This window comes from Oncorhynchus nerka, linkage group LG6 (genome assembly GCF_034236695.1).
Source record: "Oncorhynchus nerka isolate Pitt River linkage group LG6, Oner_Uvic_2.0, whole genome shotgun sequence".
Classification (NCBI taxonomy): domain Eukaryota; kingdom Metazoa; phylum Chordata; class Actinopteri; order Salmoniformes; family Salmonidae; genus Oncorhynchus; species Oncorhynchus nerka.
The window spans coordinates 81884098-81902908 of record NC_088401.1 but is presented as its reverse complement, the minus strand read 5'-3'; the positions used below and the strand labels follow the sequence as shown (position 1 = coordinate 81902908).

The 18811-nt window shown below is 42.0% G+C and overlaps 3 protein-coding genes and 1 long non-coding RNA gene across 5 annotated transcripts; 3 read left to right on the top strand and 1 right to left on the bottom strand.

The window, feature by feature from the left end:
• The first annotated feature begins 478 nt into the window (after window positions 1-478).
• Window positions 479-5350, top strand: LOC135572256 (ankyrin repeat domain-containing protein SOWAHA-like). The gene has a single exon (XM_065019937.1). The coding sequence runs from the start codon at window positions 858-860 to the stop codon at window positions 2568-2570; it is 1713 nt and encodes a 570-aa protein (XP_064876009.1). The 5' UTR covers window positions 479-857; the 3' UTR covers window positions 2571-5350.
• A 2018-nt stretch (window positions 5351-7368) lies between these two features.
• LOC115125697 (uncharacterized) lies at window positions 7369-9449 on the bottom strand. Its single transcript, XR_003863016.2, has 4 exons — window positions 9378-9449; window positions 9127-9247; window positions 8756-8828; window positions 7369-7944 (listed from the first exon to the last, which is right to left on the bottom strand). It is a non-coding gene; the product is annotated as an uncharacterized LOC115125697 (long non-coding RNA).
• LOC115125696 (growth/differentiation factor 9-like) lies at window positions 9409-13346 on the top strand. The gene is made up of 3 exons (XM_029655235.2): window positions 9409-9897; window positions 11052-11284; window positions 11483-13346. The coding sequence occupies exons 1-3, from the start codon at window positions 9534-9536 to the stop codon at window positions 12212-12214; spliced, it is 1329 nt and encodes a 442-aa protein (XP_029511095.1). The 5' UTR covers window positions 9409-9533; the 3' UTR covers window positions 12215-13346.
• A 1712-nt stretch (window positions 13347-15058) lies between these two features.
• LOC115125694 (cytochrome b-c1 complex subunit 8-like) lies at window positions 15059-18605 on the top strand. Of its 2 annotated transcripts, none has more exons than XM_029655231.1 (3): window positions 15059-15164; window positions 17223-17394; window positions 18426-18605. In XM_029655231.1, the coding sequence occupies exons 2-3, from the start codon at window positions 17241-17243 to the stop codon at window positions 18518-18520; spliced, it is 249 nt and encodes an 82-aa protein (XP_029511091.1). In that variant the 5' UTR covers window positions 15059-15164; window positions 17223-17240; the 3' UTR covers window positions 18521-18605. The 2 variants fall into 2 exon arrangements, with proteins under 2 accessions (XP_029511091.1, XP_029511093.1); XM_029655233.2 differs by having other exon boundaries at window positions 15069-15164; window positions 17227-17394.
• The last annotated feature ends 206 nt before the right edge of the window (window positions 18606-18811 follow it).

The window sequence follows — 18811 nt, the reverse complement described above, 5'->3', positions numbered from 1 at the left end:
TGAGCAACTGCAATTAAAAAGTAACTCCCAGTCTAGTTATGTTTTGGATTTACATTGGATTGAAAAGGTCAAGGTTTCCTAGCCAGCCAGCCCAAGTTTGAATATAGCCTAAAGCAAATATCATCACATAATATTTTATCCTAAAACAAATAAACGGGCTATAAATAGGCTACATAACATGACCACTTCGTTTACCCTGCGGGCTGCGGTTGTTATCAGTAGCCTAGTTGATCAGACTGAGAAATCGTTTTCTTCCCATACAGTTTAGGTGTAGGATGCTGCAACATTTCTGTAAATAGTTATTTCTTGTGTATGTCGTGAGTGATGTGTTATCACGCTTGCTAAATACTGTAAATACCGTGTGGAGCTGAGCACCTCTTGTGCCCGGCCTGCGCAACCTGTGATTTCCGCGAATCTGATTGGTTAAAACACAGAGCAGAACGCACAGAACCTGCTGCACTCGCATATGAAGGACAGATAGGTTTACATAGTGCGCGAAATGACAAATCAAGTCTCTCGTGTCATACAGTTCAAGTCCAAGTTAAATCACGAGTCATAGATGCTCAAATCGGAGTTCAGTGGCAAGTGTTTTTTTTCTTCTCGCAAATTCGACTCGCAAAATGTGACTCGAGTCCACATATCTGGCAAAACTAGCCAATCTCGCGTTCATGCCAAGAAGATAATTTCTCAGGAAATGTATTTGACTAGACACCGGAAACAGCAGGTAGTGGTGGTGGGACCCTCGACGCGAGGGGCATCAATTCTCATAGAAGAAGACGGGCGGGACAGTCGGGGAGTGGAGAGTTTCAGAACAGCAAGTTAACATTTCTCCTCTATCTAGGTGAACATTGAAAAATATGGCTTTGACTCAAGAAACTATTTTGACTTTTTTGTTGGAGCACGGGGGCAAAGTGAAGAATTCCGATTTGCTGAATCATTTTAAACCTCAGATCAATTGCAGTGATCCCGCGGAAAAGAAGCACAATAGAGATCTATTCAAGACAATTATAAACAGCGTTGCGGTCGTCAAGCAGATAGATGATGTCAAGTTTGTCGTTGTAAAGAAAAGGTTTCACGACTTTGTGAAAGGTGGAAAGCATTTAACCACTGAGAAGTCGGACTTGGACGAGAGTATTTGCAGTCAAAACACGTCGTTCCCACCCAGTTCTTCAGAACACAGTGAATATTCAGCCATTTCCAAATCTGGTAGGATACTGAACTCTGATATTGAAAATAACAATTCATGTTGTGCTTCAAGCATACATGGAAATTGTTTAAACGATATTGTAAAATATATGCCTCTGCATATAAATGAATTGGGAGGAAGATCCAATGTGCACCCAGCAGGTTATGGGGGTGCAGTTAGGTCAAGTAACCTTATCAAAACTACTTATCAAGAAACACCCACAATCAAGATACTGAATGTTTCAGCTGATCAAGGGATCAGAAAAACTACTGGACCTGTGTTTGCTATAGTGGCAGTGAAATCTCCACCACAATCACAGAGAGAAGATCCAGTACTGACGAGGCAGGATGGATTAAATAACAAAGTGTCTGTGGGATCAAAAACTTCTGAGATTCCAAGCATGTTGGCTAAGAGACCTCCCACTCCTCTACCACCAGAGGCAGCCATGACTCCTAAACCCCCCCCAGGCAGAGTGAGCTCAGAGTGGGGTACAGGCACCTACACCTCCCCTGGGGCTAAAATCAGACATCCAGAGCTAGGAGAGACGACACAAACATCTGCGTCTCCACAGCTGAGGAGAACCCAAAACAAGCACCCGAAACAAGGGGACAATGTCAAGGATGTCAATAAGTACTCTGAGTCTCAGTCTCCACAGCTGAGGAGAACCCAAAACAAGCACCTGAAACAGGGTGACGACACCAGCAATGATCTCACCACGGCAGCCAATAAGGTTACCGCTAAAGATGCCAATAAGTACTCTGATCAATCTATCCCTTTGGAAGCTGCAGCTCATGAGTGGCTGGTGAAGTCTGCTGCCGGTCTCTGGGGACATGTCTACTGCCTCCTGTTACAGGATCCGCAGCTGGCCGAGAAGAAAGATTTCATCTCGGGTTTCACTGCCCTCCACTGGGCGGCCAAGGGCGGCAATACAGACATGGTCCGCAACATCCTGGACATCTCCAGGAAGAGAGGCACGGAGGTAGACGTCAACAGCAGAACACAGGCAGGTTATACTCCTCTACACATCGCTGTCATACACGGACACGATGGAGTCATAACCTTGCTGGTGAGAGACTACGGAGCCAGTGTGAATATAAGGGATAATGATGGGAAGAAGTCGTACCACTACCTGGAGAAAGGTGTGTCGTCTGAGCTCAGGGAACTGCTAGGGGACCCACAGGTATCCCAACAAGACAGGTGTCAGGACAAGCAAGAGGACGAGGAGGACAGGGAGCTACCCAGGGGACTGAATACATTGAGCAGACTGATGGGACACAGGAAGAGAAACAAACACCACGCTGGTGAAGACACAGAGGACGACAGAAAGGATGGGCCACAGTCGTACCATCGCAGACACTTCTCAGACATGTTCTATCATCATTGAATGTTCAACATTTGAACAGAGAATCTATTTAAACCCTCTTGAGACTATATTACAATATTTGATCAAGCCTCAATGTGAATGTTGAGTATTTCACTAAGCTAACTGAACGAGCACTAGTATAAGCAATCTACTTTTCTGGTACTAATATTGTGCCTGTCTTGATTTAGTGGTGAGACATATTTATAGCTATATAAGGACTCCCAAGCTCTTAGGAAAGTTATTGACTGTAACGTGTTGAAGTAACACATTTTTTAAATATATACAGTGGGGCAAAAAAGTATTTAGTCAGCCACCAATTGTGCAAGTTCTCCCACTTAAAAAGATGAGAGAGGCCTGTAATTTTCATCATATGTACACTTCAACTATGACAGACAAAATTAGAAAAAAAAATCCAGAAAATCACATTGTAGGATTTTTAATACATTTATTTGAAAATTATGGTGGAAAATAAGTATTTGGTCAATAACAAAAGTTTATCTCAATACTTTGTTATATACCCTTTGTTGGCAATGACAGAGGTCAAACGTTTTCTGTAAGTCTTCACAAGGTTTTCACACACTTTTGCTGGTATTTTGGCCCATTCCTCCATGCAGATCTCCTCTAGAGCAGTGATGTTTTGGGGCTGTTGCTGGGCAACACGGACTTTCAACTCCCTCCAAAGATTTTCTATGGGGTTGAGATCTGGAGACTGGCTAGGCCACTCCAGGACCTTGAAATGCTTCTTACGAAGCCACTCCTTCGTTGCCCGGGCGGTGTGTTTGGGCCCCATTCATTCTTTCCTTTACACGGATCAGTCGTCCTGGTCCCTTTGCAGAAAAACAGCCCTAAAGCATGATGTTTCCACCCCCATGCTTCACAGTAGGTATGGTGTTCTTTGGATGCAACTCAGCATTCTTTGTCCTCCAAACACGACGAGTTGAGTTTTTACCAAAAAGTTATATTTTGGTTTCATCTGACCATATGACATTCTCCCAATCTTCTTCTGGATCATCCAAATGCTCTCTAGCAAACTTCAGACGGGCCTGGACATGTACTGGCTTAAGCAGGGGGACACATCTGGCACTGCAGGATTTGAGTCCCTGGCGGCGTAGTGTGTTACTGATGGTAGGCTTTGATACTTTGGTCCCAGCTCTCTGCAGGTCATTCACTAGGTCCCCCCGTGTGGTTCTGGGATTTTTGACCCCACGGGGTGAGATCTTGCGTGGAGCCCCAGATCGAGGGAGATTATCAGTGGTCTTGTATGTCTTCCATTTCCTAATATTTGCTCTCACAGTTGATTTCTTCAAACCAAGCGTCTTACCTATTGCAGATTCAGTCTTCCCAGCCTGGTGCAGGTCTACAATTTTGTTTCTGGTGTCCTTTGACAGCTCTTTGGTCTTGGCCATAGTGGAGTTTGGAGTGTGACTGTTTGAGGTTGTGGACAGGTGTCTTTTATACTGATAACAAGTTCAAACAGGTGCCATTAATACAGGTAACGAGTGGAGGACAGATGAGCTTCTTAAAGAAGAAGTTACAGGTCTGTGAGAGCCAGAAATCTTGCTTGTTTGTAGGTAACCAAATACTTATTTTCCACCCTAATTTGCAAATAAATTCATTAAAAATCCTACAAAGTGATTTTCTGGATTTTTTTCTTCTCATTTTGTCTGTCATAGTTGAAGTGTACCTATAATGAAAATTACAGGCCTCTCTCATCTTTTTAAGTGGGAGAACTTGCACAATTGGTGGCTGACTTAATACTTTTTTGCCCCACTGTATACTGACCCAAGTTATTTTATAAAGTTGCATAACAAATACCATTAGTGTTTTCTATGTTTCACTCTCTCTGTCTGCACTGCGGGGGTGTAGTCCTATACTTACAGCCTGGAAACAACCTGTAATTTCATTGATTCAGACAAACTATACATAGACATACGTCAACAAACCACACCTTGGCAACACCCGAGTGGATCCAAACACCTGCGTGTTCTCCATTAACAGTGATGCCATCATGAATGATACCATGGTGTTGATGCCATGGTGTTGATGCCATCATGTATGATGCCATGGTGTTGATGCCATCATGAATGATACCATGGTGTTGATGCCATGGTGTTGATGCCATCATGTATGATACCATGGTGTTGATGCCATGGTGTTGATGCCATCATGTATGATACCATGATGTATGATCCCATGGTGTTGATGCCATGATGAATGATCCCATGGTGTTGATGCCATGATGAATGATGCCATGGTGTTGATGCCATCATGTATGATCCCATGGTGTTGATGCCATCATGTATGATACCATGATGAATGATGCCATGGTGTTGATGCCATCATGTATGATACCATGATGAATGATGCCATGGTGTTGATGCCATCATGTATGATGCCATGGTGTTGATGCCATGATGAATGATGCCATGGTGTTGATGCCATCATGTATGATCCCATGGTGTTGATACCATGATGAATGATGCCATGGTGTTGATGCCATCATGTATGATCCCATGGTGTTGATACCATGATGAATGATGCCATGGTGTTGATACCATGGGGTTGATGCCATTATGAATGATACCATGGTGTTGATGCCATCATGTATGATGCCATGGTGTTGATACCATGATGAATGATGCCATGGTGTTGATACCATGGGGTTGATGCCATTATGAATGATACCATGGTGTTGATACCATCATGTATGATTCCACTGTGTTTGTTTTCACATATTTCATCCTCTGCTTTAATCAATCTTGTTTGTCAGGAATGTGTCAAAGTAAAATACATTATTGGGTTGTGCCAGTCTGTTCTCGTAACACTAAGAACAGAGCATTACATTTTGGGCGGCAGGTAGCCTAGTGGTTAGAGCGTTGGGCCAGTAACCTGAAAGGTTGCTAGCTCGAATCCCTGAGCTGACAAGGTTAACATCTGTCGTTCTGCCCCTGAACAAGGCAGTTAACCCACTGTTCCTAGGCCGTCATTGAATATAAGAATTTGTTCTTAACTGACTTTCCTAGTTAAATATAAAATTACAAAAAACCTTCGTAGAGAAAAAGCTCACGGTTCTTTCTGATTTAGCTTGCTTCTGTGACATTAATACAGAAGAAAGCCGCCTCTCAGCTTGAGAATGTGATTGTAGGGGAGGGGAGGTAAGTGGGAGGCCATTATGCTACGAGTAGCTGGATAGAATGTTGCCTTCGCATTAAATGATCAGCTTTGTTTATATGAAGGCGTGATGGAGGAGTGAGGAGGTTCAGGGCACACTATCAGTATCACATTCCTTTCCAGATTCCTTTGGCAGTACAGGAGATGTCCAGAAGAGGACAAGATCAGGCATAAATAGGGCCCTGTGTTTTGGGCAATCATTCCACTGAGCACACACTGGTTGAATCAAAGTTGTTTCCACGTAATTTCAATGAAGTTACCTTGAACCAACGTGGAAGACTGACTGTGCCCAGTGGGATGTCACGACCTGGATTTGAACCTTTTTATTTAAAGATTTTTCAACAAAGCTTTTCCACTGCAGATGGTCCTGCACCATTCTCAGACAATAGTTTTTTACATTTTTGGTGTAATTGTAATTTGTGGAAAAGGCTCAAAATAAAAGGTTAAATCCGAGGTCATGTAACATGATAATAGCCCAAAACACAGGGACCTAGACATAAGCTATTCTTCACACATGACCAGTTTGGTTTTTAGAAGCTTTGAAGTAATGCTCCTACACTGATCATTATTCATTTAAAAGTGGAATCAGCGATATAACATTTAGATGCACAAAGTAAACAGCATGCTTGGTCAACTTCTGCAAGGCTCAACTTCTCGGCTGTTTTGGTCCCCTGGCTACCACGCTGTGAACAGCAGCACGAAGCGAACCCGTGCACATTGCGCAGATACTGAGGCCGTCTTGCATCTCGCTCCTCTCAACATCTGCGGTGCTGCTCGTGGCAACGTCATTTTGCTGAGTCTACCTTTAAGCAATGATTGTGTCAAGCCATTTGAGATATTTTTCTACTGGCTAAGTCGTTCAGACATAAATTCACCCTCCCGGTCGTAAACAGGCTCACACATGGCTGGGCCAGATTACAGCTTTAACGTCTGTGAGGTTAGTTATGTGAGGAGCAGTGAACTGAACATGGTCACTCAGGCTACCTACCTGGCTGGCTGCACGCACGCGTCCCCCCATTTATGATTTCATTGCTCCCCATTCTGTGTGGGGAGAATTCTGCCCGGGGAGGGTTCTCTTGTCTCACACGTCTGTTTGTCAGACAACATGACATTTGAAATTGCATTGAAAATCACCACAAAATAATTACAATTGGGTGAGGGTCAATTCCATTTCAATTGCTGAATTGAATAATAATTTAATCCGGAATAGAAATCAATTCCAGAACTGACTGGAATTTAGATGGAATTATTAACAGATTCGTAACTGTTCCCCATTAGTAAACCATTAAGCATGAATGAGGGCTACTATTAGTCTCTTATCACAACGTCATTACCCATCAGCCATCACTGCAACACCAACCTTACATAAGGAAACAAGGAGTCCGCCTTCTGTTATTACTCTGGCAATATATGAGGAGCACTTTAGAGATGACGAACAGCTGGCTGCTCATTCATGTAATCATCTGTATTGAGTCAGGTTGGTGTGGCTCATCATAGCATACTTGTATCACCTCAACCTCTCAGAAAACCTCTGATTTTTGTAACAAATTTTACCCAATCTTTGCAGTGTAAAAAAAAGTTTCCATGTAGAGAACACAACATTACATTTGAAATTGATCCAATGCTACATTATTAAAAAAAAGTTGAAATAATTTTAATCAGCTTATGCATCTTTTACACTGATTTATTTTCACCAAAGACCAGCAATAGTGATGACAGGATTTGGAATACAGACAACAATAGTGATGACAGGATTTGGAATACAGACAACAATAGTGATGACAGGATTTGGAATACAGACAACAATAGTGATGACGGGATTTGGAATACAGACAACAATAGTGATGACGGGATTTGGAATACAGACAACAATAGTGATGACGGGATTTGGAATACAGACAACAATAGTGATGACGGGATTTGGAATACAGACAACAATAGTGATGACGGGATTTGGAATACAGACAACAATAGTGATGACGGGATTAGAACACAGACAATAGTGATGACATGGTCTGGAACACAGACAACAATAGCATAATAAGTGCTAGTTTGTTAAACAATGTGCTATTGTCTCTCTGTCTGGGGAGAGGGCAGCACTCAGAATGGTGATGATGTATTCAGTTAAACAGTTGTATTCACAGTGTCACCGTGGCCATTCAACCCTGCTAATTAGGTATCGTCCTTCTATGGGCTTGTTCGGTCTCTTTAGGCCACCATGGCTCTGTGAAATGAACAAAAGCTGTCATTATTATAGAATAACTTTACATTAAGGTCCCAGCCCTGAATGCTGATTGGTTGAAAGCCGTGGTATACCACGGCTATGACAAAACATGTATTTTTACTGCTCTAATTACATTGGTAACCAGTTTATAATAGCAATAAGGCACTTCGGGGGTTTGTGGTATATGGCCATTATACCACAGTTAAGGGCTGTATACAGGCACTCCACGTTATGTTGTGCATAAGAACAGCTCTTAGCCGTGGTATATTGGCCATATACCACACCCCCTTGTGCCGTATTGCTTAAATAGACCACATCACCCTCTGTCTGCATGGAACTGTCAGGGGAAATAACGTTCCACTTAAGTGAAAAGAGGAAGAAGTAGTGCCTCTCATATAAATATAGGCCTACCAGACAACCTTTATCCTTAGAGGTGCTCTAGGCTAACTACAGTAAAGGGACTCTCTTTTAACAGGACTCCCCATTCCCCTACCCTTAAACACTATTAAAGTATGGCCTGTGTGGGGTTGTATAACAGTAACCAGTACTTTCATAACCCCTTTCTACCCCTAAACTCATGGAACACTGAGCAGAGAACTGGTAAAGACCCAGTGCAGTAAAGACTGTGATTTTCCTGTGTTTTATATAACTTTTCACACTATTAGGTTGTAATAATAATGTTAATTTTTAACAATAAAAATAAGCTACTGTTGTTTCTTTTTGACCATTTGAATTGAAAACAATCACAGTAAGGTACATAATTGTTACCCAGAAATTATTTGATATTGAGATAAAAACAGCTGCATTGGACCTTTAAAGCTGCTCTGTTCCAAGAAGCCAGTCAAGTGTAAGAGTTCGGGAATGCTGGAGACAGAGGCTGGGGCCTGAAATAACACACACAAGGATGTAAAGGAGGGTACAATAGACAGACACACACACGCACAGAGAGGTTTGAGTATCAGTCAGCACAAGCCCACCCTGACACAATCGGCCTTCTGATGTAAGCTGATTTTTGTGGTCACAGTTAATGTTTACTGCATTCATGACTTGGTTCATTGCAAAGATGATGCTCACTTATAATCAGCTCATCAGTCCTTCTACTATACACGGACAGTTGAAGTTGATCCTTGGGAACGTTTCATATTTATACATATTCTGTGTAGATAACAAAATATCCATTACCTTCTTCAAAGGTCCCTTACATTTCCCTTCTGGGTTTTGATTCGTCTTCTTCTTCGGTGGGGTTTATCGGCGGTTGGCCTCCAAAGTTATAATGCATTACCGCCACCTACTGTACTGTGGGCTAGAGACAGGGAGGAACAAAATCATACCGTTGCTCTTAAAAAAGATAACAAAATATTTGAGACTATATCAAATAATTCTACTCAATATACTTTTTAAACTAATTTCCTGTATCCCCTTCTCCCTCATACCAGATGTCATCCTATCTATTTCCCTCTGATACTGCCCACACTGCAGCGATACATGCGTCCCCTGGGTTGATTGCGCACACCTGTTCAACTTCAGTGACATGTGCATAGGTTTATTGACCCGAGGGAGTTCTCCAAGTTTTGACGGACTGATTGACAATGGAGACTCCTCTCCACTTGACTATTGTTCTTAATTACCCGACCTCTATTTTACTACTCTTGATCGGCGGCTTTTCTCTTGGATCGTCCCCGACCACGTCAAATATAGCTGACGAGTTTGGCGATTTTACTTTGTACCAACATGGCAATATCTTGTCACCCCTTCTGAAAGCGCTGACCGCACAGGGAGTACCATGGCAAGACACGACCCCAAGAATGAAACCTGATTCGAGATATGTTCGATACATGAAAAGACTGTACAGGATGTCTTCGAGACATGAGAGGAGTTTGGAAGGGAACAACCACCTTTACAACACAGTTCGACTTATAACCCCGCGGGGTGAGTGCCTGGAGCAAAGCAAAGGTGAGCTCTGAGTTTTGGGTGAAACTTAATTTACATGGAAATGCAATGGCGTGAGTGAGGTCTGTTTTACATAGGGACACTAGTTTAAAACTGAGTGTACAAAATATTAGGAACACCTGCTCTTTCTATGACAGACTGACCAGATGAATGTTATTATCCCTTATTGATATCACTTGTTAATTTCACATCAGTCAGTGTAGGTGAAGGACAGAAGACTGGTTAAAGGATTTTTAAGCCTTGAGACAATTGAGCCATGGATTGTGTATTCCATCAGGGCTGACTCTAGCGTTTTGGGGACCCTAAGCAAGATTTGTGCTTGTGCCCAGGAGGTTTTCTGCCATGTTTACTACACGTTTAGATAGTTGGCTTAACTAACAATCTGAAAATTGTTAATTGAACAATTTGAGTGACTGACAATATAAATAAAAAATGACTGATTCACAACCAAGTTTCTAACTTTCATCTGGTTTATTCTACTATACTAACTCTCAACAGGAAGTTGAGACCCCACTGAGTTAATAAAAAAATAAAACATTTGGGGGGTCGATGCCCCTAGCAGCCTGGGGTCCTAAGCGACTGCTTATGCCAGGAGTTGGCCCTGTGTGCCATTCAGAGGGTGAATGGGCAAGACAGATTATTTTAAATTCCTTTGAACAGGGTATGGTAGTAGGTGCCAGGCACACCAGTTTGTATTTGTCATGAATTGCAATGCTGCTGGGTTGTTTGCGCTCAACAGTTTCCTGTGTGTATCCAGAATGGTCCACCACCCAAAGGACATCCAGCCAACTTGACACAACTGTGTGAAAGCATTGGAGTCAAAATGGGCCAGCATCCCTGTGGAACACCTTGTAGAGTCCATGCCCTGATGAATTGAGACTGTTCTCAGGGAGAAAAGGGGTGCAACTCAATGTTATATTCCTAATGTTTTGTGAACTCAGTGTATTTGATGTAGCCTAGTTTTTTGGACTGAGCAAATAAACAGAAAGTGCTGACTTATTCTGACACATTTGCCCCCCCATGCATTAGCATCTGGGTCTGGTCTGCTTAGTTTATTGACTGTATATGAACCAGAAAAAATAAGCACGTGAGGTGTCTCGCTTCCACTTCAAGCTCTGGTTCTTCTCATAGGTCTTAATTTCCAATGTTTCCTACAGAGTTCTTAATGCAACACCTCTCCTACAATCTGGACCGTGTCAGAGTCAAGGAGCAGCTCCTGAAGTCTGTCCTGCTGTTCTCCTTTGACCAAGAGCAGGCCTTGTCCATGACTACCCAATGTTACCTAGATGTGAAAGAGCAGGCTGCCCAGGATCAGTGTCTTCTCTGCCCCAGCACCCATCACTCAGTCAACTTCCTGTTCCACACGGACCGCAGGAGGAAGTGGGTTGAGGTGATTGATGATTTAGTTCAATATAATTCAATGGAAACAACTATTTCTTCCCTTAGGGAAATTGTATTAAGACTAAAAAGGGCTTTATTTGATCATTTCAAAGCATAATTCGACCACATATGTGGATACACTGCATTTACAATCACAGAGGATGTTAAACCACAATAATGTTAACCAATTTTCATTGTGGCGCTCAAGGTGGACATCACAGCGTTCCTCCGACCTCTCATCCAGTCCCACAAGAAGGACATCCATTTGCTGATCAACCTGACGTGTGTGGAGGGCAGAGGCAGGGAGGCTGGAGGAGAGGAGAGGAGCGGTAGGGGCCCCGTGGAGCTCCACCTAAGGTCTCCGTCCTTGCTCCTGTACCTCAATGACACCAGCGAGCTGGCACACCAAAGATGGCTGCCCACCAGGTCACAAGGTCATCCGAGATCAGCCAATGAGATGGACACCTTTGAGAGCCTGGCGGAGTTTAAACCAGAGCGAAGGATCAGCCGGAGCAAGAGGAGAAGACTGAGGAGAGAATCTCCAGATCTGTTGACGAACAACGCACGAGGCAAAACGAGCCCGAAGACCATCCTCCCGGACCTCCTCCCGAGTTCTGACTTCCCTACGAGCGACTGTGCCTTGTACGACTTCAGCGTGAGCTTCAGTGAGCTCAAACTGAGCCATTGGATCATTTTCCCCCACAGGTACAACCCCAGGTACTGTAAAGGCACTTGTCCCAGGGCTGTGGGGTTCATCTACGGCTCCCCCAGACACACCTTCTTCCAGAACATGATCTACCACATACTGGACTCCTCCGTGCCACGGCCTTCCTGTGTTCCCTTGGAGTACATCCCCCTGAGTGTTTTAACCCTTGAAGGTGACTCCATTGCCTACAAGGAGTTCGATGAAATGATCGCTACGAGGTGCACATGTCGCTAAAGGCCCACCTCCAGGGTCGGGCTCAATCCCATTTGAACTTGGTGTAAAAACTGAACAATCTCAACTGAAATTCCAATTGTTCTCTATACTTTTCAATGTAAAAAAAAAATCCTCTCGCTCTGGAAATTGACTGAATTGAAATGGAATTGACCCCTACCTCACTGTTTTACCAGCCTCAACACTTTGACTGTTAACCTACCTTCTGCATCAACTGCCGCTAGACTTATTCCATCCTCCTCAAGCGCTTGACTTTAGCAACTTTTGTGACTTTTTCACAATCGCCTATTGTAACATCCTGGTCTGGGGACTTCATGTCAAGTCATCAGTGTCTTTGTCAAAACATCAGTGCATGGAGTTAGATTTTTTTTGATCTAGAACAGATGCATTTACTTGTCCCCAAAAAGTATTTTTATCTAAATAGAAAATATAGCATTGATTTCCTTTTGTTTACATGTTTATGTGATAGGCAGGAATGTTGTGAAGATGTCTTATCCCTGCACTTACTGTCTGCTTTGTTTACATGTTTATGTGATAGGCAGGAATGTTGTGAAGATGACTTATCCCTGCACTTACTGTCTGCTTTGTTTACATGTTTATGTGATAGGCAGGAATGTTGTGAAGATGACTTATCCCTGCACTTACTGTCTGCTTTGTTTACATGTTTATGTGATAGGCAGGAATGTTGTGAAGATGACTTATCCCTGCACTTACTGTCTGCTTTGTTTACATGTTTATGTGATAGGCAGGAATGTTGTGAAGATGTCTTATCCCTGCATTTACTGTCTGGTTTGTTTAGATTGATTTTTAAGTTATTATTTTTGTTAATTTATTTAGGGTGTTCTGCCATCTTTAGTCTCTTCTTTCACACTAACTGGTACATTTGAAGTACATCTGTTCTGGACAAAATATTTAAAAAAAAAAGTGGTCCTATATACTCGTATCCAACACTTTCACGTTTCATTTTATTCCTGGGGATTAAAGACTGTTTCACGGACAACCTCTCTTTTCATACGGTCCAGAATGTAAGTTATCTTTTATAGACAACTTGATTTTTGTGTGTATTTATTACCCTGGGTCATGAAATGACTGCATACCTAATATATTGACGAATTTAACTAAAATGCAAATGAAATGTACTGTACGGTCTTGTTCGGCTCACTGATTATCACAAAAAATAATAAATGAATAATTAGCTAAATATTTGCTTGAAAAAAAATAAAGAGCATGCACAGATCCTTGAGTATTTATTCAATATAATTGTATGGTTGTTTGTTCTGACATAAATACACATTTGACTGCTGAGACACACAACATTGTGTAGCGTAAAGTTTGTGCGTCTGCAATCATGTCAGAATTGACTCCTATACTAGATGGAGAGTTTACACACTGCTTGACAAAACTTTATCAGCTTGATTTTCTGTCTTGTGTGGGATCAGAAGTGCCATGCCAACAGGGGCACGTGTCCCCTCAGATTGGTCTGACTGCACTTGAGAAACTTTCAAAGTTCTTGCTATTTTCAAGATGGACTGACCTTCATGTCTTAAAGTAATGATGGGACTGTTGTTTCTCTTTGGCAGGAACAGCTCAAATAAGCATAGTATGGACTTGGTCTTTTACCAAATAGTGCTATCTTCTGTATACCCCCCCCAACCTTGTCACAACACAACTGATTGGCTCAAAGTGCATTAAGAAGAAAATAAATTCCACAAATGAACTTTTAACAAGGCACACCTTTTAATTTAAATGCATTCCAGGTGACTACCTCATGAAGCTCGTTGAGAGAATGCCAAGAGGGTGCAAAGCTGTCAAGGCAAAGGGTGGCTACTTTAAAAAATCTCCAATATAAAATATATTTTGGATTTGTTTAACACTTTTTTTGGTTACTATGTGATTCCATATGTGTTATTTAATAGTTTTGATGTCTTCACTATTATTCTAGAATGTAGAAAATAGTAAAAATAAAGAAAAACTCTTGAATGAGTAGGTGTTCTGAAACTTTTGACCAGTACTGTAGATGAGTACCTTAGTCAGAAAATCCCAGGAGTCAGTGCACGTCACCTGACCAGTATGGTATATGAAAGGAAGGAGAAAAGCCTGTGGATATTATTGTTGTTTGAGGAGATGCTACCTGAATATGTGAAGCTTGGATATGTGAGGTATGCAGTGAGACCATCTGTGTCCCAAACCATTACAGTGTGGGAATTGTTAAGGATATGGTCATGTGTCAAATGTTTGCAGACAGGAGAACTATGATTTTGAAGAATCTGTCAATGAAAATGTTACAACTGTGGTGGGGATCATACTCCAGACTTCCTTGAGTGCCTTGTTAGGGTAAAGGAGGTTGAGGTGTCAAGGATCAGATTTATACAGTTTATCTCCTATGTGGAGGCGGTGAAGAGAGTCGAAGGGGAAAGAGGAAACAGTGTTGAAGATATGGAGGTGGATGCATTGCAACCAGTTGATAGTATTTTAAGTCAATCGGGTGATCTGGATACACTTGTGACGAAAGTGGATTTTGTGGTATTTATAGCTTTAGTGATTAATTGTTCAGTACAAGTGTTTAAGAAGTCAAAGAAGCTGGATATATCTGCAGCCGAGAAGTTTTTGGGGCTGCAAAACTTCACGGCAGAAGCACTACAATAACTTTTGTCGCAAGGAAATGTCCCGCCCTCACAGGAGGCTTCTGAGCCCGTGTAAAAAAAAAATAAAAAAAAATAAAAATAAAAAAAAAATATATATATATATATATATAAAATAAAACATTTTTACAGAAAAGCAGGTTGATTTTGTTTGGGTAACTTCTTTTTTTTGGTAGTTTGATACTAGTATGATACTTTATTAGAAGAAAAGAACGGAAGTTACGTAAAAGCTTACTTCCGCTGGACGTTGAACCAAACCAGAGCAAAGACGTCATAATCCGCTATTAATCTGGGTTTTGAGAAGCAGTACGGTAAGAGATACTGAAAGTTTTGTGATTAATTTGACAATTTCAATCACCTGTATACTTGTCATCTGTGTTTGTCTTGGGGATTTTACGAAATAAGAGTTTCGTGTCATTACACACATTTTCAATCTTGGCGTGAATGTCAAGCAAGGTCTTCACGTTAGCAATGGATGTTAGCTACTGGCTAGTTTGTAGCAGGTTGGTCCCGTTTGCAATCACTTTTGTGCAATATTTTTCTAGGTAGCTAATTAGCTAGGTTGTATCGTCTTCATATTTTCTACTATCTGTCAGACACGAGTTTACGTGTTGTAATGTCACTGGCGAAATGACATGTCATCTAATGTTTGGTGTTGATGTTACATTGGCTAACGCGTTAGTTAGCTATCAATCTACTTTAGCTCGTAACGTTAGTGTAATGTTTGGTATCCAGTTATGTGTTCTTTTATAAATGTGATTACATGAAATGTCTATATTAGTCAGATTCCGACCCTATTTTTACTCAGAGCTGCACTGGGGTCGGACAGGCTTCCTGTTTAGGTTAAAACACTAAGGAGCCGGTACCGGATATGGCTCTGGAAACATACCTCAATCCAGGGATAAGAAATTGCATCGTATTCAGAATTGTCCTATTATCCCAACACGTTTTAATAGCACTCCTTCAATTTTCTCGGTGTAACAGTTGGAATAATGGGACAATACAACACCATTTCTCATCAATGAATTGAGGTACATTTTCAGAGCCATATCTCGCGCCAGCGCCGCTGTGTATTAATCTAAACCGAAAGCCTGTCTGACCCCAGTGTAGCTGTAAGTAAGTGAAGGGTGGTAATATATTCTGACTACTATTGTGGAAGACTGGCTGGTTGTCAATTCTTAAGAGGAGGAAATGCACGTTATTCTCACAACCCAAACTCTTTGCTCTGGGCCAAACGGACCTTAGTTTCTTCTCCTCAACGAATCGGAGTACCGCCCTGACGATTTTCTAGAACGCAAAAATTCTTACTGTTCTGATTTTCCCCAGAAACCGATTAATTGGGCCAGAGCCAGAACACGTGGGTAAAGCAGCTTCTTGAAAGTTTGCCATTGACTTTAAAACTCTGATTGGTTCGCGAGTATCCAATCGTTGATGACTTTGTTTTGTACAACATCTCACATTTTTACTTCACCACAAACTAGGACTGACCCCATTTAGTCGATTGTTTGGTCAATAGGCGGTTTAGGCGGTTGGTCGAATGAGATTACTTTAGATGAGCAGTAGCAACAAAAACAAATCATGGTATACAAGACACCTGACTGAGTGGACTGATCCGTTGTGGAGGCCGTGGGGATGGAACAGTCCATCAGTTTAAGACGTGATAAAATTGTATAAGGTTATTACGTAAGAACAATGGTGTAACACTAATAAAAAATATATATATTTTCTAACAAATGTGCTTTCTCCCGTGTTGGATAGTGTTCGCTGTCTGTGGTTCTGAAACACATCAGCGCGCTGTTGAATTGGTGCCTTTTCCCAAACCATGTTGCGATGTGCAAAGTTAACCAGCATATTTGTGTTGAAAAAAATTCAGTGCCGGTAGCAGCAGAATGAGATGAGAACAGCCCTTGTCTTATTGTCTAAGAAAAGTGAGGAGAGAGGAAACCCCATCTTAATTCTATAATCAATAACCTTAAGACAGTGACTGTGACTGACTAGCACCCCTCTCTCTCCTCCCTGTTGCAGCGACCACCACAGAACATCGGTGCTATTTTAACAGTGGCCCAATTCTGAGCCCGGCCCAGTACGATCAAATCAATTGCTGATCGGACTCCCTCTAGTCATTTGTCTTAATTAATCAAGCTTAAAGCATCAGACAAGCTCAGTGCATATAGTTGATTTGAACAAAACACATAGGACGTGTTCGTGTATGGAGGAATACACATGACATTTTTTGGGGGGGGACTAATCAATTGTTCCAAAGAATGTGACTTTTGGTGGACCAGTATATTGTTGTGTGACGACTGCATTGCAACATCTAAACTACTGTACCTTTTTCCCTCATCGATACTCCTACCTTGTCATTTAAGATAGTCTCTCTAGACACCATGGGTCGTCACTTTGGAGATTTGGCCAAGATCAGGCATGTGATCACCTACAGTCTGTCCCCCTTCGAGCAGAGGGCTTTCCCCAACTACTTCTCTAAAGGAATCCCCAACGTCTGGAGACGATTCACATCATCCGTCTTCAAAGTTGCTCCCCGTAAGTAATCCCAGAGTTTGGACGTTGGTTTTAGTGAAGAACCAGGCAGGATATTGTTAGTTATCAAACATCTCCAGACAAAGTCTGGATTTATTTCTGCTCTAGTCTTGATAAATATGGCCTCATAGCCCAATATTAGACCACTGATGAATTAATTAATAATATGAGGTCTAAGGGCAGTCCCATAGCGACAACGATTGAGACAAGTCATGTTCCACTGACTACCTGGTAGCAGCATGTCCGGTGTCTCGATGTCTGGTGTCTACATCCATAATCAGTTCTCCGGTTGGAGAATCACCATTTGCATCGCTGGGCAGTGAACAAGAAACTATTAAATCCAGTTTAGATGCTACCACCCCCATCCCCAAATCAAACATGGATTCCATGTTGTATTCTCACTTTGCGTGCACAACGGTCTGTTTCACACCGGTTTCTGTTAATCAGCCTCACCATATGGGCACCGTGATGCCTCAGACAGGATGTAGATGAAACGTGTGCACGCAAAGCCAGAACAAAACATTGGCATCCATATTAGTTTTCGATTTGGGGAGGAGGTGGGGTAGCATCAACTGATTTAATAGTTTCTTGTTCACTGCCCGGTGACGCAAACTGTGATTCTCCAATCGGAACAGTTCTACTGATTTTATGGATGTAGCTTGGCACCTGGGACACATGCTGCGAGCAGGCAGTCATTGGACCATGACACATCTCACATGTTCATCTCACTATGAAATGCCCTTAAACCTTTAAATTAATGACAGGTGTAATATTGGCTGGGCCTCATGTAGATATTCTAAAAAGCCATGTCCGTTGTGACTTAGTCTACGAGAACGGTGCTCTGAGGCTGTAAACTGTAGACCGTAAAGACCTCTTTCCATACAATTTGTCTGCCCGTGTTAAAGTCACTGGCTCTTTGGATGTTTTTAAATAGCCTAACTCTACATTCATTGCTTCCTGTATTTTTCAGTGCCTCCCAAGCCACATCCCTGTTTTCAGTCGCTAACCGGTCTTCTCCTGTTCTTCTTTTCCAGCAATGATCTGCATGTACCTGACATACACCTGGGGCAACCATGTCCACTCAGAAGGAAAGAGGAAGGTTGCTGCAGACTACGAGAATGAAGAGTGAAACCTTCCATCTTGCTGCTCTCTCTGTCTATTCCTGTTTAAACCTTCACTGTATGTTTTGTCAATAAAGACAATATTTATCTGAATGTTTTTCCTATAAATTTGATACCACCTCACCTGTATATTTGAAATGAATGGTTTGCCATCTTTCGTGTGACGGGACACTGCAGAGAGATATATAAATAAGAATGATCTGTCACTTAGCGTAAAGTTACAATGCAATATTACACAGCAATGAGGTTACTGCCCAATGCAATTTTACACAGGCTAACAGGTCTATAAAATAGAGTAT

Bases quoted from the DNA above. Each gene is read 5' to 3' on its own strand.
- LOC135572256 (XM_065019937.1), top strand. From the start codon at position 858: ATGGCTTTGACTCAAGAAACTATTTTGACTTTTTTGTTGGAGCACGGG.
- LOC115125696 (XM_029655235.2), top strand. From the start codon at position 9,534: ATGGAGACTCCTCTCCACTTGACTATTGTTCTTAATTACCCGACCTCT. The intron at 9,898-11,051 runs GTGAGCTCTGAG...TGTTTCCTACAG, and splicing joins GTGCCTGGAGCAAAGCAAAG to AGTTCTTAATGCAACACCTC. The intron at 11,285-11,482 runs GTGATTGATGAT...GTGGCGCTCAAG, and splicing joins GCAGGAGGAAGTGGGTTGAG to GTGGACATCACAGCGTTCCT.
- LOC115125694 (XM_029655231.1), top strand. From the start codon at position 17,241: ATGGGTCGTCACTTTGGAGATTTGGCCAAGATCAGGCATGTGATCACC. The intron at 17,395-18,425 runs GTAAGTAATCCC...CTTCTTTTCCAG, and splicing joins CGTCTTCAAAGTTGCTCCCC to CAATGATCTGCATGTACCTG.